The following is a 23,666-nucleotide window of genomic DNA, read 5'->3' on the forward strand; positions in this document are numbered from 1 at the left end:
TGTGTGTGTGTCTGTCTGTCTGTCTATCTGTGTGTGTGTGTGTGCTCCCCTAAGCTGTATCGCTGGCTGCCCGGAGAGGCTGCTGACAGATTGCATGCCCCTTTTTGAGGAGGTATTTTTAGAACGTCTGTCAGTCATTCTCCTTCGTCCCGCTGGAGTATGAGGACACCATGAGAAAGTAAATTCATTATTCATGTTTCAGCGGCCTGAGCGATTTGCGGGGGGGCTGCCAGCTGCTGGGGGGGTCTGCCAATGCCGGCTCTGGGCAGTAAGTGGCACGGCGGGCACAGAGCCTCGCCTTTAGGCGACGAGGAGAGTGACAGAGGCACTGATGAGGAGCTCGGCTGCCCCCAGCCTTGTGTCCTCATGGCAGATCTGAGGGGGTGTTTTCATTCTTTTGTCTTGTTCCTGCTGTTCATGTCAGGCTGTGTGTCTGCGTCTGTGTGTGAGACTGCATGCCCCTGTATCTCCTCTCCTCCCAGGGGTTTCTGGGCGGTAGGGTTGGGGGCATTTGGAGAGCAGGTGACCCCCGTGCCCTCTCAGGGAGGTGGGGGGAGCACTGTGGGCGATGCCGGTCAGGAAGCCACCTGGGGGCCAGCCAGACCCACCCAAAGGTCCCGTCACAGACAGGTGTGTCAGTCTCCGACCCCCCTGGGGGGTAGCAGGAGATCAGCATCTCACCGGCTGTCACAGAGCCACCTTTTCTCAAGTCCCCCCCTTCCAATTTTTTTAGCAGTGTGTTTGTATGTGTGTGTTTGTATGTGCGTGTGTGTATGTGCGTGTGTTTATGTGTATGTGTGTGTTTGTATGTGCGTGTTTGTATGTGTGTGTTTGTGTGTGTGTTTGTGTGCGTGGATGAGTCTGCGTGTGTGTTTGTATGTATGGATATGTGTATGTGTGTGTATGTGTGTGTGTGTGTGTGTGTGTGTGTGTGTGTGTGTGTGTGTGTGTGTGTGTGTGTGTATGTACGTATGTTCACTCCCCATCTCCTGATTTCCTGACCACCAGGAGCAGCCAGCAATAATCTCCATCCAGATGTGATGCCAGAATGCAGCCCAGTGTCTGACTTATCTTTTCTCATAACACTTAGTCTTCATGGAATAAGAGTAAATGTAATGATAGCGCTGCTGGCGCCCAGTATCTGTTTCTCCACCCCCCCCCCCTTCCCCTGAGCTTCTGGGGCATTGAGGGAGTCACCAACACAGACTGGTCAGCAGTTCAGGCTAAAACTGCATTTTTCTGATCCAGTCCAGCAGATGGCAGCACACATTAATCACACATCTGCCTGCTGGCTACCTGTGACTCCTCTAGGGCACCTGGGGGAGATCGTGCACTTGCTGAGCGCGGTGAGGGGAGGAGTTATATTCTGCCACGGCACAGTATTTGTGAATCTCTTCGGGGAATACAGAACAACTGCTGAAGTTCCCTGTAAAGGAGCACCTAGGTCCTACTGTCCTCTGAGCCAGCATTCTGCTGTCCTCTGAGTAAATGTCCCGCTGTCCTCTGAGACTGACTCAGAGGACAGCTGAATGCTATGTCCCGCTGTCCTCTGAGACAGCATTCTGCTGTCCTCTGAGTCAATGTCCTGCTGTCCTCTGAGCCAGCATTCAGCTGTCCTCTGAGTCAATGTCCCACTGTCCTATGAGCCAGCATTCTGCTGTCCTCTGAGTCAATGTCCCGCTGTCCTCTGAGCCAGCATTCTCCTGTCCTCTGAGTCGATGTCCTACTGTCCTACCAGTTGGGATTTTTTTGGTCCTCTGAGTCAATGTCCCGCTGTCCTATGAGCCAACGTCCCGCTGTCCTCTGAGTCAACGTCCCGCTGTCCTCTGAGTCAACGTCCCGCTGTCTTATGAGCCAGCATTCTGCTGTCCTCTGAGTCAACGTCCCGCTGTCTTATGAGCCAGCATTCTGCTGTCCTCTGAGTCAACGTCCCGCTGTCTTATGAGCCAGCATTCTGCTGTCCTCTGAGTCAATGTCCCGCTGTCCAATGAGCCAGCATTCTGCTGTCCTCTGAGTCAACGTCCCGCTGTCCTCTGAGTCAACGTCCCGCTGTCCTCTGAGTCAACGTCCCGCAGTCTTATGAGCCAGCATTCTGCTGTCCTCTGAGTCAACGTCCCGCTGTCCTCTGAGTCAACGTCCCGCAGTCTTATGAGCCAGCATTTTGCTGTCCTCTGAGTCAATGTCCCGCTGTCCTCTGAGACAGCATTCAGCTGTCCTCTGAGTCAATGTCCCGCTGTGCTCTGAGACAGCATTTTGCTGTCCTCTGAGTCAATGTCCCGCGGTCCTCTGAGTCAATGTCCCGCTGTCCTCTGAGACAGCATTCAGCTGTCCTCTGAGTCAATGTCCCGCTGTCCTCTGAGACAACATTCAGCTGTCCTCTGAGTCAATGTCCCGCTGTCCTATGAGCTACCATTCTACTGTCCTCTGAGTCAATGTCCCGCTGTCCTATGAGCCAGCATTCTGCTGTCCTCTGAGTCAATGTCCCGCTGTCCTCTGAGCCAGCATTCTCCTGTCCTCTGAGTCGATGTCCTACTGTCCTACCAGTTGGGATTTTTTTGGTCGTCTGAGTTGATGTCTTGCTGTTCTGTGTTTTTTACAGCAGGCAAAGTTTTATCTTATTCTTGTTTCAATTCTATGAAAGTTTTTCCTCTGAGTGAGGTATTTTTAGATTGGCAAGAGTTAGTCATTATGGAAGTCTTACGTAGAGGTGTGTGTGTGTGTGTGTGTGTGTGTGTGTTCGCGCACACATCTGTTTTTTGTGGGTCAATAGCTGCACTCTCCACACATGGGAAATTCCCTCCATCTCATCCTTGTACCTGAGATGTCATTAGGTGTCTCCTCCCCTTAATCTTGAAAATGACGTCATAGTATCAGTTTGCACTCCTGTACACTGTAAACACACACTGTCATTCACCTTATTTCAAGAACCTCGCTAAGGTGTTTTTTATCTATATAACCGTATATATTATTCATAAATGGCCTTCTTGTTTTGCACTTAAGGTTTCTGAATGTTTACATTCTGCAATTCTCAGACCATTAAAATAACCGGTTTTATATCAATATAATTGAATTAGTCTTAAGTGGTGGTTACATCTGTCGGAGGTGGTACAGGCAGCCCTTAAGCACACTGATATGTCACCCCGATATGAGGACAAAATACATGCTTCACATGTAGACCATCAATATTAAGCTGGCAGGTGAGGTTTCTTCTTTAGCCTTGAGGCCGAGTGGCGGCTCTGAGACCAGGTATCTGTGCCAGCAATCAGAAGGTTACTGGTTCAAATCCCATGAATGTCAGGAGTGATTCTACTCCTTTGGGCCCTTGAGCAAGGTCCTTAACCTGCCGTTGCTCTATCCTGGGTATGACGTTAACCTACATTTCCACCGGGAAAATTGGGGGGGGGGGGTTGGTGGCGGGATTGGCACTCCAGCCTCCAGAAGAAACTTCACACTTTTCCATTCTACTTCAGTCAGCATGGTCCTGAGGTGTCACTGGCTGCACTCAGTTCCTCATCCTTAAGGTGGTTTGTCGCGTGGTGCGTGCAGTAATGCACTGTATCAGTGCGCTCCTTACCTCCTCCTCCTCCCTGTAAACGTAGCTATACTCCAGGAGAGAGAGGAGTTTGCTGCTGTTTTCCTGTGGTAGCCAATAACCTGCTTTTGTTGGAGACGGTGTGTGACACTGTAGGTTAGCGCTCAGGTTAGTACCTCGGGGTCAGACCCTTAACCCTGGTGTGTGACACTGTAGGTTAGTGCTTTGGTTAGCACCTCGGGGTCAGACCCTTAACCCTGATGTGTGGCTCTGTAGGTTAGTGCTCAGGTTAGTACCTCGGGGTCAGACCCTTAACCCTGGTGTGTGACACTGTAGGTTAGTGCTCAGGTTAGTACCTCGGGGTCAGACCCTTAACCCTGGTGTGTGACACTGTAGGTTAGCGCTCAGGTTAGTTCCTCGGGGTTAGAGCCTTAACCCTGGTGTGTGACATTGTAGGTTAGCGCTCAGGTTAGTACCTCGGGGTCAGACCCTTAACCCTGGTGTGTGACACTGTAGGTTAGTGCTTTGGTTAGCACCTCGGGGTCAGACCCTTAACCCTGATGTGTGGCTCTGTAGGTTAGTGCTCAGGTTAGTACCTCGGGGTCAGACCCTTAACCCTGGTGTGTGACACTGTAGGTTAGCGCTCAGGTTAGTTCCTCGGGGTTAGAGCCTTAACCCTGGTGTGTGACATTGTAGGTTAGCGCTCAGGTTAGTACCTCGGGGTCAGACCCTTAACCCTGGTGTGTGACACTGTAGGTTAGCGCTCAGGTTAGTACCTCGGGGTCAGACCCTTAACCCTGGTGTGTGACACTGTAGGTTAGCGCTCAGGTTAGTACCTCGGGGTCAGACCCTTAACCCTGGTGTGAGACACTGTAGGTTAGCGCTCAGGTTAGTTCCTCGGGGTCAGACCCTTAACCCTGGTGTGTGATATTGTAGGTTAGCGCTCAGGTTAGTACCTCGGGGTCAGACCCTTAACCCTGGTGTGTGACACTGTAGGTTAGCGCTCAGGTTAGTACCTCGGGGTCAGACCCTTAACCCTGGTGTGTGACACTGTAGGTTAGCACTCAGGTTAGTACCTCGGGGTCAGACCCTTAACCCTGGTGTGTGACACTGTAGGTTAGCGCTCAGGTTAGTACCTCGGGGTCAGACCCTTAACCCTGGTGTGTGACACTGTAGGTTAGCGCTCAGGTTAGTACCTCGGGGTCAAACCCTTAACCCTGGTGTGTGACATTGTAGGTTAGCGCTCAGGTTAGTACCTCGGGGTCATACCCTTAAAGGTGTTCAGTTTGTAGGACTGTAAGTAGTAGTGTGTTAATCCGTATCTTTCTCTGTGAGTGTGTGTCTGCCTATAGGGGTGCGTGTGTGTGTGTGTGTGTGAGTGTGTGTGTGTGTGTGTGTGTGAGTGTGTCTGCGTGTCTCTGCCTGTGTGTGTATGTGTGTGTGTGTGTGTGTGTGAGTGTGTCTGCGTGTGTGTGTGCACGCACCTCTAGGGCCCTTCCATACACAGTGACTCAGCATCAGTCTGACCTTCTTGCTGATATCTCCCCTGAGCCTGTGCCCAAGTCTTCCTCAGCAGCGTTCCCCCACCGCCCCCCCCGCCCCCCCCCCCCCCCCATCCTGCCTGCGCACCATCCACAGCCCCGCCCCCACCAGGAACTGCTTAATTACCGTGAAAATGAGAGCAAAGAGCACATCAGACACATGCAAACAGACACACACACAAGCAAGCACTCGGCTGAAATACACACTAAGAGTTATGTGTGTTTGTTCAGCAAACTTAGGTGGCACATACACATGGTATGCTGTTGCTGTTGGGTGTGTTTGCTTTGAGAACATTTTTGTATAGGGATTTGTGTGTTTGTGTGTGTGTGTGTGTGTGTGTATGTGTGTGTGTGTCTTAGTCATTATGCTGTCTACCTTAATAGGTACATAGGTGTGTCACTGGCAGATCAGGTCAGATTAGTTGATGTGACGGACTAGCAGCAAAAGGTCATGTGAGTGTGTGGACCAAAATCTGAATGTCTCTGTGTTTGAATAGCTGTTTAAAGCAATAATGTGTTGCTCTGAGTGAGAGCGATTTTCTGCGTGAAAAGGCGGTTCATCATAGCTGCCATAATCGCCTAAAACTAAGGAACAGGAACCCTGCAATATAATAAATATGCAGGTACTGCTGTATGCCTTCAGCTGTGTGTGCTCTCTGTGAGACACACACACACACACAGCCAAACACACGCAGGCAGAGACACACACACACAGCCAAACACACGCAGGCAGAGACACACACACACAGCCAAACACACGCAGGCAGAGACACACACACACAGCCAAACACACGCAGGCAGAGACACACACACACAGCCAAACACACGCAGGCAGAGACACACACACAGGCAGAGACACACGCAGACAGAGACACACACACACAGGCAGAGACACACGCAGACAGAGACACACACACACAGCCAAACACACGCAGACAGAGACACAGACACACACACGCAGGCAGAGACACACACACACACAGCCAAACACACACAGCCAAACACACGCAGGCAGAGACACAGACACACACACGCAGGCAGAGACACACACACACACAGCCAAACACACACAGCCAAACACACGCAGGCAGAGACGCAGACACACACACACAGGCAGAGACACACACACACACAGCCAAACACACACAGGCAGTGACACAGACACACACACACAGCCAAACACACGCAGGCAGAGACGCAGACACACACACGCAGGCAGAGACACACACACACACAGCCAAACACACACAGGCAGAGACACAGACACACACACGCAGGCAGAGACACACACACACAGCCAAACACACACAGGCAGAGACACAGACACACACACGCAGGCAGAGACACACACACACACAGCCAAACACACACAGGCAGAGACACAGACACACACACACAGCCAAACACACGCAGGCAGAGACGCAGACACACACACACAGGCAGAGACACACACACACACACACAGCCAAACACACACAGGCAGTGACACAGACACACACACACAGCCAAACACACACAGGCAGTGACACAGACACACACACACACACAGCCAAACACACACAGCCAAAGACACAGACACACACACACACACAGGCAGAGACACAGACACACATACACCTTGTGTTTGCGTGCTTTTTAATCTCTCTGTCAGTGATTGCAGGGACTTTGCCTTTATGTTCGACACAAACAGCTGGAATTAGGTGCAATCATACCACTTATTCTGTCTCAGCCATGTGAAATCATCTCAGTTGGCTGAAGGGGAAAATAACCAACAGTCTCAGGGCCTGACTGAATAATGCAGTCTTTGGCACGGATCCCAGCTCGCACCCAAAGTCGCCTCATTTGACTAATTCTGCTCATCATGCTGTGCCAACGAGTGGCTTCTGTCAACATCATTTTTTCGCAATTAGACGTTAGCAATGGGGAGACCACTGCCCTCTAGCGTTCGCAGGGGGAGCCTCCATTTGTGGACAGTGACTTGACTGTGTTGATTCAAATGGAAAAACATGTTAAGAGCTCTTTATTGGGGTGGAGCATGACCTGTAGTCTCCAGATTAGGACATGATGTCTGCTGAGGGCCTGCAGGCCAGCAGCAAGTACTGCCACCCTCAACAGCTGCCATTATAGGACAGAAATATTGACTGGCAATGTAATAGAAAGTGTCTCTCATTTCCCTAAAGGTTGGTTTGTGTTTCGGTTTGACCACATTGGAGGTATTACGCTAATTAGACAAGCATCTACTAAGTGTCGTCTAAAAATACTTCCGAATGACTTGCGTTCAGTCCCCGGTCACATTGCATCAACTGGCTGTGTCGTCACCTGTGTTGGATCCTTTCCAGAGCTCACGGTAACACTCCTAGGTTCCTGGGTTTCGGCAAGTTCCTCAAGAAAATCATTAGAGTCTCCGTAAAGTGTATGGCCTGTAGTAAACACTCATCCAGGTCGTCTGGGTGAACGTATCAGCTGGCCGTATGTTTGGCTTTCTTTCACGCCTGGCTAGCGGGTAAACTGTACTTGGAGAGTTGGATGCCTCACAGTTAACGGCTAAGATGTGTAAAGCCACAGTTACTTTGCATTCACACTGTTACTTTGCACAGACAGCATTTGTTTTGTCTAGTGTGTGTCCAGCTGTTACCAATGGCATTTATCCCTCCAAACATGCCTCAGACAGAAAGCATTGAGCGCAATTGGCTACACCATTCTGCTTGCACACTGTACTGCCTGTTACTCTCCACACTAAGCTGTCTGTTATTCATTACACTGTACTGCCTGTTACTCTTCACACTAAGCTGTCTGTTATTCATTAAACTGCACTGCCTGTTACTCTTCACATTAAGCTGTCTGTTATTCATTACACTGCACTGCCTGTTACTCTCCACACTAAGCTGTCTGTTATTCATTACACTGCACTGCCTGTTACTCTTCACATTAAGCTGTCTGTTATTCATTACACTGCACTGCCTGTTACTCTCCACACTAAGCTGTCTGTTATTCATTACACTGCACTGCCTGTTACTCTTCACATTAAGCTGTCTGTTATTCATTACACTGCACTGCCTGTTACTCTCCACACTAAGCTGTCTGTTATTCATTACACTGCACTGCCTGTTACTCTCCACACTAAGCTGTCTGTTATTCATTACACTGCACTGCCTGTTACTCTTCACATTAAGCTGTCTGTTATTCATTACACTGTACTGCCTGTTACTTATTACACTGTACTGCCTGTTACCCTTCACACTAAGCTGTCTGTTATTCATTACACTGTATTACCTGTTACTTATTACACTGTATTGCCTGTTACTCTTCACACTAAGCTGTCTGTTATTCATTACACTGCACTGCCTGTTACTCTTCACACTAAGCTGTCTGTTATTCATTACACTGTACTGCCTGTTACTTATTACACTGTATTGCCTGTTACTCTTCACACTAAGCTGTCTGTTACTCGTTACACAGTACATTCCTTCCCACGGTTCCTTGGCCAAACAGAACTGTCTGTAACAGTCTGTTACTCATTACCCTGTACTTAATACACCATGTTGTCTGTTACTCTCTACACCATACTGTCTGTTACTCAGTACACTGTACTCTGTTGCCCTCTATATCTGTGTTGGTCTTTTTTGTTACAGGAAGCAGGATGTTCAGACCATCTCCATTGTGCCTGTAGGGGATGGTCCCCCTTCACCTCCTCGTACAGCTCCACCCACCATGAAGGTAGGTGATATGGTCAAGGCTCACCGTCAACCAGCCCTCCAGCTGCTGGCCTGAGAACTAGAGGCTCTTGGGAAATTTGACTTTGTCGTTACTCATTCAAGGTGACCTATTAGGGTACAAGATTATGGAAACCCAAGACGAATCATCACTGGAATTTTTAAACATTCACTGCGGTATTACATGTCAGCGAGTGACCGATATTATACTGCAGGGATAAGAAAAATAAATGTAAAAAATGTAGCCAGTCGATTGAAGTGGCAGAAAGATGTGTTTAGGGAAAGGTTTGACCTTGAGCTTAATCAGAGAGCATATGTGAGTAAGCTGGGACTGGGACAGATGCAGGTAGACAGTTTAACAGTAATTAATGAATGCAGTGTCAGAGCTGCTGTTGGATCAGGCTTGGAAGGGCGTGGATGCTGGTACAGCCGAGCGATCGTCACATGGCCGCAGGCTGCCACGCGCCTGGTCAAATGACCCCCCCCCAGTGTAGTCACTAACATGGCACGTCACCCTGAGTAGAGAGAGGTGGCACCTGTCTTGATCGTCATGCACCCAGCCTGCCGACACCCTCCCACTGCGGCGTAGTCAGTAACGTGGCACGTTGCCTTGAGCAGAGAGAGGCGGCCCCTGGCTGAGACTCCCTTAAGAAACCTTCTGAACAAGCAGAACAATGCAGATTCCTTATTGACCGAGATCACATACTCACATACCGCACGGCTTGTCAGACTGGTAATGTGTGTGTGCGTGTGGGAGGAGTCCCGGGGAGAACCTCCTTTTATCTGGAGCTAATGCGACCGTCCCAGTTCCAACATGAAGACAGAAAACACGAAATGAAAGTCTTACATCCTGATTGTCACTGAAGTAAGCTGACCGACGGCTCTCCAGGAAATAAATGTGAGAGAAAGGGAGGGGGCAGCACAGAGACGCGCCAGACCGCTGGGAGGTCGCGGGACGGTGGTAGGACACCTAGCTGGTGAGCGGCTGCACTGCCCTGGACAGCAGGGGAAGACAAAGGGAAGAGATTCGGCTTTGTAATCACCTCCGAGAAAGTAGGAAGCCAGCAGGCCGCAAAATAATGTGCATATGTGAGTGTGTATTACTGCAAATGTGTGTCTAACGTGTGTTTCTATCAAACGCATTTGTTACCTGTATATGCAGGTGTAATGGGTATGTTTCCTGTATGTAACAGTATGTATGAATGTGCTCTTCATATCAGCTGTTTGTGTGTTTATGTGTGTAGTGAGTATGTATGTTGTGTTTCTGCTGTATTTACGTTCTGTGAGTATGAGTTGTATATGGAAGCCATGTGTTTACATGCCAATTGACAGTGGACATATATGTGCAGTTCTGTACAAAATGGGGGAAGGGGAAAGGGAGGTGGGGTTAGGGGGCGGGGCTGCAGCAGGTGGCTACACCCCCTTCAAACTGTGGTGGTCCACAGAGAAGTGAATTACCAATCAAACGAGGCAGGGTAGTGGCTGGGGTGCCTACTGCACTGTGTTTTCTCAGCTTATCTGCTGTGCTCTTGTGCGAGAACGTGACCCAGGCGGCAAGCGAGCGTCATGCTCACGTCCACCTGCTGGCAGACAGTCTGGTTCCCGGCCATGATGATGAATGCCGGTGGGAAGCGGACAGCAGCGGGTGCTGGATCCCAGCTCCCCAGGCGCTCTGTGGTGTGGGGGCGGTCCTGACTCCACACCTGTCGTCCATCTGACCCAGCGACCTGTATTGACACAGCGAGCTGGGCGCGTTGCTCACGGATCAGTGCCACGTTAAACATTGACATATAGTCAGTCCTCCTCCTTCTGCTCGCTTATTATATCCCAGGGGCCCCCCGCTGGCTGTCCTCACAGGACAAGCCTCCTCTCCCATAATCCACACGAATGTGGCGAAGCTCAGCGCCAGGCCCTCAGCATGGCTGTCTTACCTGGGCTTAGTGATAGTGACATGTGGTGCCGGCCGTCTGCATGCCGCTGCTCTAAGCTACTGGCCTCATTTCCACCAACACGGAGCTGGTGCCGGTGCTGGGCTGGTTCTCACTTGGTGCCTTTTGAGAACCAGCCTGCGTTTCCACCAGTTTCAAAAGAGAACGGAAGTAAAAGTGAAAGTAAAGGTTTATCTGTATTTCGTTTTTTGGATTTATTTTGCCAAACCGAAATAAACCTTTCCGGAGTACAACTCATGCTACCGTATCCACTTCTGTCTCCATTTTGTCTGTGTGAGTTTGTTCTCTCTCGCTGTTTTACCGTTGTCCTGTTAACGTTAGCGCAACAAAAGAGTCTGTTAAGAACGGAACTTTGCTGCCTTCGGCAGTCGAATGCCACAATATTTGTACTTTACTTTATTATTAAATCTGTCCGCAGATTAATCTTCTATTTTTCATAGAATAAAAAAACACAATGTAACGTTGCATCATTTCTGTGAATCATACAAGTGTTTTAGTGAAAGTTAATATTTTATGTAAAATATCTTATTTTCAGGAAATACAGTTCATACTATTTTAAATTTATTTTACAACGTTTTGTCTTCGTAGGCTCTGTGTGCGTGTGTTAGTTTATTCTCACACCGGCATTATTTGACTGACTATATCCTTTATGGATTGGATTTCCCGGGTCTGTGTTCGGTTTGGACGCGTGGCCCGTCGCACTTTCGCTGACGTTACGGGGCGACATTCCGAGCCCAGCTTTTCCGTGGTGCTGTGCTGGAGCTGTTTTTCCTGGCCCAGGGCCATATTTTTGCGGTGGAAACATGTGGAACCAGTGCCAGACTGGGGAAAAATCTGGCACCGGCAGCGCGTTGGTGGAAACGAGTCTACTGTGGCCTGCCTGTGTTTCTAAAGGCCAGTGAGGTTCTACCTTAATTCCGTTTCTCACAGGATCCCTTTAAGGCAGATGCTCCCCTTATCACATTAACCTTAATATCCTCATTCCTCTCTTTTGCTTTTACTGCCACATTCCTCCTTGTTGCTGTTTTCTCTTCAGCGCTGAACCTGTTTTCTTCAGAGCGGTTAGGAATGTTGCCATCAGGTGCCAAATTTCCCCCGGTGACGGCTGTCCTACACACCCAGTGCCTCCTGGGATGCCTGTTTCTCCTTTACGCTCGTCACCATGGCATCTGCAGCCAGGCCCCGGGGTGAATTTCCACATCGGGCCCTTGGATGCGTGACTCCCATTAGTGGTGCAGGACACCCTTCGTCGGACAAGAAGTGTGGCATTGTGGGATACGTGTGGTGCTTCGCAGATGGCCCTACCTGCTTTTGGACATTGATACAGATATCAATATACTTCTTAAACATTTTAGTAATTAAAGGTCCTTTTTAAAATATGTAAATAATGCCAGTTCTATGCCAAGCAAGTAACAGAGTAATGCCAAATATGAGTAGTCTAATCAGGCGGCTCATCAGCTCTGAATATTGTGAGGGCTGTAGCTTAATGAGTTGACCTTCTGGTCTGCAATATGGTGAGAGATAAAGGGCCTAATTAGTTGACTGTCCAAACGAGCCTGATCAGGGGTCTTGGGTGTTAACCCTAACCCTTGTTCTCTCTCTGTCTCACAGTCGGCCGAGTTCTTTGACATGCTGGAGAGGATGCAGGTAAGACTCCATGCTCCCGGATCACGGTGACCCAGAACCAAATCCATGCTCAGTGACTGAACTCAGTTAACATTAACCCAGTGGCACACTCTTCACCAGTGATGTTAAGGTCAACGTTAAACACTGATAAGGATTAAGATATGTGCTTCTTGGGTGTAGATTATGTTGTATCAGCTTTCCATTCATTGTTAAAGCCATGGCCAGTAAAATTATTTAATTCCAGACACAAAAATATTCACAAGACGTACTTCAAACATCCTTGAACTCCCGATATGGGGAATTCACACTGCTGCCCAGATTGAGTGTAGAAAACTCATGAGCTGCCTTTCAGTTTGAAGATGCTGTGTATCCCAGGCAGCAAGTTCTGAAGGCCAGTGGGGCCGTAAGAACTTCTTATGTAGTGTGAGATGGAGCGGATGACTCCCCCTGCTGGCTGGTTTGTGATCAGCACCGCTGCTCATAGTAGCACTGGAGACAGATGACAACAGTGACAATGACAGCTGTGCTGCTCTCCTGTCGCATAAAATGACTTGTGGTAGAAATGCATGATGAACGAGCTGTTTCTGATGGTGAGGAGGGCCTGTTGTCTGCTTTCAAATGTCTATGGGCTAAAACAAATGTGTTTGGAAGATTGTAGCTGTTGATGTGAAGGTGTTGCTGTCATGTCTGCCCCACAAAACCCACTCCACTCTTAAGCAGGCCCCAAAAACTGAGGAGATGACAGCCTGCTCCCAGAAGCACAAGGTCTGACGAGAGTGCCGGCGTGCCGCGTGCTCACGTGTCTGTGCGCTATACATGTGCTTGGCTGTGATGGCAGCTCCGCTAAAAGTGTTAGCCGCGTGTAGCACCCCAGCTGTGCCCGCCCCGGTGCCCAGAGCCGGCTACCAACACGGGGCATGCTCTAACAGCCTTGAAACTGATTGGTCCTCGGTTCACTGGCATAAAGGGACTGAGATGAAGGTAGAGGAGTCTGCATTTCAAAGACAACTGCACGCAAACATGGAGCTTGCGTCATCACCTGGGGTCTTACAGGGCTAAGATCTGCCAGACGTTAAAGCCGTTTTCGATTTTGTTAGCTGTCTGTTATTAGTTGTTTACTTTGTGTATCAGTGTGTTGCCTCTGCACCGTCCCAGTGGTGATGCTTTCTCGATGTGCTTTCTCCTTACATCCAAAAACCGGCATGATCCATTTTAACAAGGTAGATGTGATCGAGACAGATCCGCTAATGGCTGCTGAAGGTACGCTGCTGTGTTCTGTTGAGTTGGTGCTGTGATCAATCTGAGCTGTCTCCCCTACAGGACGACTACATTCCATACCCGCGGATTGAGGAGGTAAGACTTTGCGCACGCACACACACACACACACACACAAATGCGTATCTGATGCAATAATGGTAAAGCTCGCCAGCTAATTATGACGTTTCCTAGTTGTCATGGGGCACCGAGCACCCCTAGGACCAACGTTCGAATCTCTTCCATGGCTCTATGCATGCGGAGTTCGCGTGTTCTCTCTGTGTCATCATGGGGTTTCCTTCAGGTCCTCCAGTTTCCCCCCACAATCCAAAAACGTGAGATGAATTGGAGTTACCAAGTCGGTTGTGGATGTGAGAGTGAATAGTGTGTGTGTATATGCCCTACGATGGGTAGGCACCCATCCTAGACTGTCCCTTGCCTTGTGCCCATAGGACCCCCCCCGACAACCCAGAATAGAATGAGCAGGCATGGAGAGCTGTAGTCAAACCCAAGCTTAGCTGTCATGTTGAGTACGGGCTTGTCTTTTATTTCTCACCCCCAGGTCCTGGAGAAAGGCAGCCCATACCCCCAGGTGATCCTGCCCCAGTTCGGGGGCTACTGGATCGAGGACACGGAAGCCAGCGCTGGCACCCCCACGTCCTCCGACAGCAGCCTGTGTGACGAGGACGATGGAGAGGGACGTGGCCTAGGCTTTCGGCTGGAGTGTAACAGCACGGCCCGGGCATACCGCAAGCACTTCCTGGGCAGGGTGAGTCGCTTCCTGTTTTGGTCAGCTGACATTAGGATATATTTAGTGCTACAATGGCTGCTCAGTTATGTGACAGGTGACCCTGTCTGTCAGCTGGTACCCGGCACCACTTAAATCTAGATTCTTAAATACTAATTTGAATTTGCTTAATAGCAGTGAGGCTGCCTGGTGTCATATTACCAGAGTTTAATGATTCTCTGGGTCATGCAGAATTACAGGAGATGGATGTTTTTGGGTGACAGTACTGGCTGTTCTGGATCGCTGATTGAAATGAAACAGTGGCGTATCGGTCTCCTGCGTGCCAGAGAAGAACTCTGATCTAATTGTGGAGTGAATAGCTTGAAGAGGGAGCCTCTCTGGGTTGGGTGGACTGCTTCATGCTCTCTCCTCTCTCTCCCGTCCTCACGCAGGAGCACCTCAACTTCTACTGCACGGCGAGTGGCCTGGGAAACCTCATAATGTCCCTGAAGCACGAGGAGGTGGAAGGGCAGGAATACCTGCGGATCATTCTCAGGTAGGGTGGACCACTCGACCAGGATCCGCTGTGATGATGGAGAGGTCCCTGATCATAGTCAGGAGGCGCTGTAAAGAGGGAGCGATCCCAGATCATAGTGAGGAGGTGCTGTGATGCAGGAGCGATCCCCGATCATAGTGAGGAGGTGCTGTGAAGAGGGAGCAATCCCCGATCATAGTGAGGAGGTGCTGTGAAGAGGGAGTGATCCCTGATCATAGTCAGGAGGCACTGTAAAGAGGGAGCGATCCCAGATCATAGTGAGGAGGTGCTGTGATGAGGGAGCGATTCCTGATCTCAGTCAGGAGGTGCTGTGATGAGAGACCGATTGCCGATCATAGTCAGGAGGTGCTGTGATGCAGGAGCGATCCCCGATCATAGTGAGGAGGCGCTGTAAAGAGGGAGCAATCCCCGATCATAGTGAGGAGGTGCTGTGAAGAGGGAGTGATCCCCGATCATAGTGAGGAGTTGGTGTGATGAGGGAGTGATTCCTGATCTCAGTCAGGAGGTGCTGTGATGAGAGACCGATTGCCGATCATAGTCAGGAGGTGCTGTGATGCAGGAGCGATCCCCGATCATAGTCAGGAGGTGCTGTGAAGAGGGAGTGATCCCTGATCATAGTGAGGAGGTGCTGTGAAGAGGGAGCGATCCCTGATCTCAGTCAGGAGGCGCTGTGATGAGAGACCGATTGCCGATCATAGTCAGGAGGTGCTGTGATGCAGGAGCGATCCCTGATCATAGTGAGGAGGTGCTGTGAAGAGGGAGTGATCCCCGATCATAGTGAGGAGGTGCTGTGAAGAGGGAGTGATCCCCGATCATAGTGAGGACTTGCTGTGATGAGGGAGCAATTCCTGATCTCAGTCAGGAGGCGCTGTGATGAGAGACCGATTGCCGATCATAGTCAGGAGGTGCTGTGATGCAGGAGCGATCCCTGATTGGTCATGAGGTGCTGTGCTCAGACAGGCAGGGCGTATCAGGTGGTCATGTGTCATGTATGATCAGGCAGTACACACTGAGCTCTGACCTGTATGGTGTCCAGGACATTTTTCCTCTCCACTGGGGGGTCCTTCAGAGACTCATTGCTCACTAATAGGCTTGCAATTGGAGAGGTTCAAGGAGGGAAGAGCAAGGGCTGACTTCACCTGATCCTACCTTCAGGTCTCGCATGAAGACACTGCATGACCGCATTCACCTGGAGGGCCTTTCCCAGCTGCCCAGCATCCCTCAGATAGCCAAGGTACTCCCCAGCTTCTCACCACCATCTTTATACCCATACGCTGTCCACCTGCTGTCAGTTTTAAAATCGTACTGTGTGGGGGGGGCTCTGCATTTCAGCTGTTCTGCGACGATGTGCCTGGTCTGAAGTTCAGCCCAGTCCTGTACCCCAGAGTGAGTCAAACTCCCAGCATGCACCTGGGCCCACACATAAACACACCCATAGCACCACCGGAACGATAACTAGCTCTAAGTGCTTATAGGATCTCATTGATTCAATCAATACTCACTGTGAGGGGCAGTTCAGACTTTGGATTACATGGTGCTGTGTTCCGTCACCGTGGTAACCCGGGAACACCTGCATTTCCCTTCGTATTCCTAGGCATCCCAGCTCATCGTTAGCTATGATGAGCATGAGATTAACAACACGTTCAAGTTCGGGGTGATCTACCAGACGTTTGGCCAGGTGAGTGTTTCCAGTCCCGGGATGTGATTGGCTGGCTGCAGCTGCAGGTTTCTGAAAGGAGACGGGCATGTTTCCTGTATTAAATGCTGAGCGGGCCAGTTTGCTTACTTGGGTGTCTTTAGCGTTAGCTGTGGCTGTACTGCTTACCGGTGAGAGGCGTGGCGGTTACATGGGTGTGACAGGCCAACACAGAATCAGCTCCCTGCCTCCCCTGCAGACCACGGAGGAGGAGCTGTTCGGGAACAACACGGAGACTCCTGCCTTTAAAGAGTTCCTCAGTCTGCTGGGAGATTGCATGGACCTGCAGGATTTTAAGGGGTAAGAGCCACAGCACCGCGCGAGTCGATCCGTCGCGTCCGCTTTCCGTCACGGGCGTTTAGCGCCAACGCTTTCGTTACTGTTGGTTAGTGGTAATAAGCAGGGTACCGAGGCACTCCTGTTACACCCCCTTGCTTTTGGTGCATTCTCAGGTTCCGTGGGGGGTTAGATGTGTCCCATGGTCAGACGGGTTCGCAGTCTGTCTACACGGTCTTCCGCCGCAGGGAGATCATGTTCCACGTCTCCACCAAGCTCCCATATACAGACGGCGACGCACAGCAGGTAGGCTGCCCGCCTGGGAGCCCACAGCGTCAACCAGAGGCCATCAATAAACAGCTGTAATTAGCTGCCTAAGCCTTCATTTCTTCCTCATATGCAAGTGCGTGAATGTTGCCATGGCGATTAAGTGTTTACTGATCTCCCTCAGCTACAGCGGAAGCGGCACATCGGCAACGACATTGTGGCGGTCATCTTCCAGGAAGAGTCCACACCCTTTGTTCCCGATATGATCGCCTCCAACTTCCTGCATGCCTACATCCTGGTCCAGGTGGAGCACTCTTGCACAGCTCACACCACATACAAGGTACTAACTCCCTCCGTAGTATTTTTAAAGTAATGTACAGCTCACCATCGCCACTTTGTGGACGCATTGGAAACTCATTTTTGCAACTGCTACCTGTGCAGAGAGAGAATGGGGAGACTAGACTCTTTCTCTGAATGCAGGTATCTGTCACAGCGCGAGAGGATGTCCCACCGTTTGGCCCGCCTCTCCCTAACCCAGCAGTCTTCAAGAAGGTAGGGGAGGGACACAGGGAATCCCCGCTGTCGCCCTCAGATTTAGGGTACTACAGCAGGGACGTGAACTGTGTCTTCACTGCTGGGATCCTCTTCCTCCCACACACAAATATTAGGGTCCAGAATTTCGTGAGTTCCTGCTGACCAAGCTGATCAACGCAGAGACCGCCTGCTACAAGTCGGATAAGTTCGCTAAGCTGGAAGTGAGCAGCAGTAATGGACTGTGCTTGTGTGTGTGTATATATATGTGTGTGTGTGTGTGTGTGTGTGTGTGTGTGTAATAAAGCCAGAGTGTCTGTGTGTGTGTGTGTGTGTGTGTGTGTGTCTGTGTATGTGTGTGTCTGCGTGTGTGTGTGTGTATTACTGTGTGTGTCTGTGTATGTTTGTGTTTGCATGTGTGTCTGTGTATGCATGTGTTTGCATGTGTGTGTATGTGTAGTGTGTGTGTTTGCGCACATGGGTAATAAAGCCACGTGTCTGCCTGCCTGTGTCAGGGCCGGACACGGACTGCACTGCTGGATAACCTCCACGATGAACTACACTGCCAAACGCTGGCAGCACTGGGCCACGGCCTGGGGCTTGGCTCCGATGAGGACAGGCTGGAGAATGGCGGCCATGGCGGATTGCTGGAGTCCTTCAAGGTGGGGCTCCTGTCTGTCTCCCCAGCTGCAGAAAAACGTATATGGTGGACAAATTTCACCCTTTATGCTGCAAGAAGCAAGAATGCAAGAGCCCCTACCAAAGTACACACTGCGGTGGGAATCCCATACCACCCCCCAGCCCTATGTTTGATGGTATGGCCTTTTGCTCTTCACAGGCAGTGTGGAGGTTCTTGTCCACTGCGACCTCCACACTCACAGGAGGCGCTGTGCTGATCTGTGCAGGGGCAGTTTCTGTCTGCTACCTCTCTCAGCTGCTCTAGAAAAAACAGTCATTGATATCAGCATGTAATACCAATAAAACATGCTATTTTTTGTGTAAAGTTTTTGTTGTCTTTCAGCTTATCCTAAAGTTTGCTAATGTCGCCCTCTGCTGTATAGGCAGAGTCATTTTACCTCCCCAGTGACACTGTGTGATAGTGACTCATGCAACAGAATCACATTTCAGTCGCTTCAGAGGAGCCCAGAGCTTGATTCTCCAGCCTCCTTTTCAGCAGCAGATGGGAGCAGGAAGGGAAAAGGGTCACTAACACAGGCACTGAACACTTAAAGTTCTCACTACAGTGGTGTTTCGCAACCTGGTCTTCGGGGGTCTGTAGACGGTCCACGCTTTTGCTCCATCCCAGCTCCTCATTTTACCGGGAGTTGTGAACCAGCAATAACATGGACTGTCTGCAGGTCCCCAAGGACCGGGTTGGGAAACACTGCCTTACAGAACCATTTGGGTTGGAAATGATGCATGCTCTGGTTAGGGGTCAGGCGGAAAGGCCAGTTCTGAGCTTAACCCAACTCTGGTCCAGGCACCAAAACACACCTTCAGAGACAAAGGCTCTTTTTGTCCAGTGACATCACCAACCACCTAATGAGTTTTGTCACAGTCCTACCTTAGAGACACAGTCCACTGCGCCATGTGTTCAGCACCAAGCACAAAGCTCATGATTTCCAGTGGCCTACGTTGTACTCTGTCACTCCTGACCACGTCAGCCACGTCTTGGGTTGAATGGTGCGGCTGGACAGTCCATCATGGCCGAGGAGATCATAGCCTTGTGCTTCCTGCTATAGATGCCCAGCTTCCATGGTCCTGTACTGGCTAAACTGGCAGGTGGAAGATGGATGGACGGTTCTGACAGTTTGACATGTTTATGATGGTTGTAAAATGCTCATTAAAATATACTTTTAGCCAAGAGGCATATAAAATATTTTTCTTTCTGTCCATCACTCAGTGTTTATAGAGTGGTGAGTCACTTTACCCATAATCCTCTTCTCTGTTCCATTTCCCCTCCCTACCCAGAGAGCCATGCGGGTCCGTAGCCACTCCATGGAGACAGTGACGGTGTCCCATCGCCACCGGGGCCCAGGCGTCGGAAGCGGGCTGCCACAGAACAGCATGGAGTGCACAAAAAGCACCTACACGGTGAGGAGGAGGCGGGGGGGGGGAGAGCAGTGCACAACGGGCCTGCTTTTGGACTGAAGTTTGCTCAGGTGCTTTAGAGCTCGCAGGGACGGGTGCTTCGGCAGATTGGTGAGACTCCGCCCTCCCCACCTTTTCCGTATCCAGCCCCCTGTGCTGTCGGCCAAGTCCCCACTGAGGAGCCCAGTAAAGCGGAGGTCAGGGCTGTTCCCGCGCCTCCATTCCAGCTCGGAGAGCCAGGCGGACAGGCATGCCCGCAGGTGGGTCCGTCGCACCAGCATCTTCAAGGGCATTTCTATACTGCGGTTAGCAGTATTTCAGTGCTGAGCAGCTCCCTCTGTTTCCATAGTGACCAGAAGAGCTCGGACAGCTGCCGTATGTCACAGGAAGTGAGGTCAGATACCCTGTCTAACCCCAGCTCTCCAGAGATCTGCCCCAATAAGGAGAGGTGAATAGCCGCGTACGAGTAATGAGTGAGTGATATAGACGTGTCAGAGCTAAACAGCGGCCGCGCTCCTCACCCCACAGGCCTCCGAGCAAGCTGAAGGAGTGCAGCGGCCGGACGAACATCTCCCGTTCTTCCAGCAGTACCAGCAGCTTCAGCAGCGCCGCCGGGGAGGGCGAGGTCCTCGATGAGCTGGACAGCAGCAGTGCTGGGGTGGGTGTGGCCTGGGGAGGGACTGGGGGAAGAGCTTAACACTAGTACTGAGGTGGGCGTGGTCTGGTGGTGATTATTAATAGCGTCAAACAAGGTTAATTACAAAAAGTACTCCCCCCGCCCTCCCCCAGAGCAGCCAACCCTCCATGGCTTCTTCATCTGTGTACAGCCCCTCCCTCGGTGTGGACAGCCTGGTGGCACCAGCCATCATGTGCCGCAGTCCCACAGGTAAGTCTCCCCCATACCTCCCCTAATGCCAGAACACAGCAGTGACATGGCGGACAGGACTCCACTGATGATCACATGATCTTCTCTCCTTGAAAGATGTAAAGAGTAAGATGTCGCCGAGGTCCAACTTAAAGTTTCGTTTTGACAAGCTGAGCCACTCTACAGCAGTGAGTACAGACATGGAGTCGTACGTGTACGTGCGTATGTGTGTGTGTCCCTGTGGGTCAGATAAGCGTTGCATTGTGGGGACCAAATGTCCCCGGATGAGATAAAAACCTGTCATTTTGATGTTGCGGGGACCACTTTTTCGGTCCCCACAAGCGGAAATTCAGTTTTATAAAAATCTTTGACTGCGTTAAAAAAAATGCCAAAAGTTTTGTATTTTATTTGGTTACTTGTGGTTAAAGTTATGGCTGAGTAGGGATTACAGCTGTCATTGTTGGCATTAGGGTTTTGCCCATAGAAATTAATGGATGGTCCCCACAAATTACAGGTGTGGTTGTGTCTGTGTGTCTCTGTGTATCTATGTAGACTCTGTACTGCAGCTCAGCACAAGACCGTTTATTTAACTGATTTCACTTCATCCTCTAGGGACACTAGAGCCGTTATGTACAGAAGACAGAGTTGCTGGTAAGTCAGATCCCCTTCACATCCCCTTCACATCCACACTGTGTCTTTGCGCGGTCTGGTCCTGTGGTCTCCTGTGACGCTCCTCACTGTCCTGTGATTGTAACAGCTCCCCTGCTGTTCAGACTCTGGCTCTGTACACTGTCTCCATTTTCTCCACTGTCCCAGGCAGCTGGTGAGAATGGGGTGATGTCATACTAGAAGAGACCACTTCAGAAGCTGGAAGCACTGAAGAAGGAACTCTTAAGGTTAATGTAATTATCGCACTGTCCTCAACCAAGAACAGAAGAGGATCATCGTCCAAAATGTTTAGAAAGATGTTGCGCGTCGGCAGTGTAGCTGTTGCCACAAATTCACTTGGCATCACCAATTTGGCTATGATTGTCCAAAACAATCTGACATGACATTGCCAAGTGAAAGAGCAACAGCGAGCAATTAAAGACTTAATTAGATAATGCTCCAGTAGTCAGCTCTGCATTTTGTCAACCTAAGCTTCCTCTAGTTTCGTCTCTTAGTAACGTCTCAGATTTTGTGTAGCCTTGAATTCTTTGTGGTCTCATTGAACTTTTAGCTTTTAGCTGCTGTGACGATGTTCAGAGAGAGTAGAGTGATGCGGTTGGAAATGTAAAAAGCACAGCACCAGTGTCATTCCAAATCACACCAAAGACTTTACAGAAATGACAGGGCGGGGCTCAGTGTCAGGCCAGTGGCGGGGTAACTGGCTTATCTGGTAAATTGTCAGATTTAAGGTAGTCTGGACAAAATGTAAGTGAATGAATGTGAAGTCCATTTAAATTGTGTTACCTTAAATCCGACAAGTTATCCCGATAAGCCAGTAACTCCGCTTCGTAGTACAGACCACTGGTCTCCTATCAGCACAATCAGAACCTCTAACAGACTCCAGCTCATTCCTGTCTCACAATCACACTCTGTGTGATTCTCAGGGACATTGCTTCTTAATGGCCTAACTCTGGTCATTAAAACAAACACTATCTCCGTTCATCACTAATAAAAGGAACCTCCCTGCAAAGTGCCATTAAAATGCCTTGAAACTTTATCCCTTGCTGCCGCTAATGTTGTTCCGTGTAAGTTCGGCCGCCATTGGCTTCATCCTGCGAAATGACATGCAGCTATGTGAAAAATAAAGTGCAGTTTCTAGAGCTCCGGGTCCATCTAGTGGTCACCAGTGCAAATTACACTAAAATGTAGACTGATGGGGGGGGGGAAAGTTACTTCATTTAACATTCATTTAAAAATTATCAGAATGAATGCATACCTGTAACATCTAAGCACGATTACATACACGTATGATATTCAGTGCAATAAATTGTTCAGTTGTTTTAAAGGGGCAGTATACATGAAAGTCAGGATACCTCAAATCTAGACAATTAAATTAAACAGCAAATACTGACACTTTATTTTAAAGATGGCTGTAAACCATTTTTGTTTCTCGTGTTGTATGTTACATAACATTTGTAATAACACCCTTCACTCTTTAGCGCGCTATCCCAATTGTCGAGATGAAAATATCATTTTATTCAAAATCAGCGTGTCACCAAAATAACACGTGTTACTGTTGTGCGAATAGAATGCAAACACAGTTTCCAGGTCTTGGTTGGCGATGCAGAAATCTCATGCTGTCCTACAGAGAAAGTCCTTCTGCCTGCATTGTGTGTATAAAGAATATATTTATTGCTATTTTAGCTTATTTCCTTTTATGGTGTCATGTTAAAATGTAATTACAGAGTAAAAATTAATTTAAATAGAAAGGTAATGTAAATGTATATTTGGGTATGTAATGTGCAATGGAAATTTTACTACAAATAAAATGTTGTATTTTGTGTGAGCTTTTCTCTTTTTTTCGTCTTCGGTCTCTGAACAAGGTTTCAGTGGAAAAGAATGTGAAAGAATATATTTCTAGTTATTTCATAGCTAAACATTTTGGGCTCCATGAAAGCATATCACACTGCCCCCCCTCCCCAGCCCAGAACAATCCAGTTGTCATTCAGACGCCCCTGGAATCCGTACTGCACCACCAACACTTTGTACCTTTGCATAAGCGGTTTGTTGGCAGCCTAACCAAAATAACACATTATGTCTGCATCAGATGCATGCGTTAACAGATAAGGTAAACAAGATGCCGTTTTTTGCCTCCGCTTCTTCGCCCCCACGAGCAAACATCAAACTCTGCTTATATGTATTTCAAAGTGTTCAATGTACCAAAACAGAGTTTAATCTTGGTTAGTACAGTGATATCTAATCAAATAATGTACAGTGCTTTCTTGATGTTTTAATCCTAGTAGAAATTACTATCTGTCATTCTTTCCTGTTATACCCAGTACGGAAATGTTTCCTTCTTTAACCTGATTTTTCGCAAAATCAGAGGCACCTTCA

General features: G+C 49.4%; 1 protein-coding gene across 13 annotated transcripts in view; it reads left to right on the forward strand.

Moving 5' to 3' along the window:
- rap1gap2a (RAP1 GTPase activating protein 2a) overlaps positions 1-23,118 on the forward strand; it is a 40,427-nt gene extending 17,309 nt beyond the window's left edge. For 2 of the 13 annotated variants that reach the window (XM_048980580.1, XM_048980576.1), the window contains exons 2-24: positions 8,706-8,790; positions 12,347-12,382; positions 13,079-13,126; positions 13,682-13,714; positions 14,178-14,384; positions 14,795-14,898; positions 16,054-16,132; positions 16,231-16,284; positions 16,493-16,576; positions 16,794-16,894; positions 17,047-17,176; positions 17,322-17,477; positions 17,618-17,689; positions 17,806-17,892; positions 18,184-18,330; positions 19,640-19,762; positions 19,907-20,019; positions 20,109-20,207; positions 20,288-20,417; positions 20,549-20,645; positions 20,742-20,812; positions 21,237-21,275; positions 21,441-23,118. In XM_048980580.1, coding sequence (XP_048836537.1) covers positions 8,706-8,790; positions 12,347-12,382; positions 13,079-13,126; positions 13,682-13,714; positions 14,178-14,384; positions 14,795-14,898; positions 16,054-16,132; positions 16,231-16,284; positions 16,493-16,576; positions 16,794-16,894; positions 17,047-17,176; positions 17,322-17,477; positions 17,618-17,689; positions 17,806-17,892; positions 18,184-18,330; positions 19,640-19,762; positions 19,907-20,019; positions 20,109-20,207; positions 20,288-20,417; positions 20,549-20,645; positions 20,742-20,812; positions 21,237-21,245 — 2,065 coding nt within the window. In that variant the 3' untranslated portion in view covers positions 21,246-21,275; positions 21,441-23,118. Of the gene's footprint in view, positions 1-8,705; positions 8,791-8,879; positions 9,876-12,346; positions 13,127-13,681; positions 13,715-14,177; positions 14,385-14,794; positions 14,899-16,053; positions 16,133-16,230; positions 16,285-16,492; positions 16,577-16,793; positions 16,895-17,046; positions 17,177-17,321; positions 17,478-17,617; positions 17,690-17,805; positions 17,893-18,183; positions 18,331-19,639; positions 19,763-19,906; positions 20,020-20,108; positions 20,208-20,287; positions 20,418-20,548; positions 20,646-20,741; positions 20,813-21,236; positions 21,276-21,440 lie in introns of those variants that run through there. The other 11 variants (XM_048980581.1, XM_048980579.1, XR_007383044.1 and 8 more) reach the window with 10 other exon arrangements.
- Positions 23,119-23,666: the final 548 nt, after the last annotated feature.

Source organism: Brienomyrus brachyistius, chromosome 17 (genome assembly GCF_023856365.1).
Source record: "Brienomyrus brachyistius isolate T26 chromosome 17, BBRACH_0.4, whole genome shotgun sequence".
NCBI classification, from domain to species: Eukaryota; Metazoa; Chordata; class Actinopteri; order Osteoglossiformes; family Mormyridae; genus Brienomyrus; species Brienomyrus brachyistius.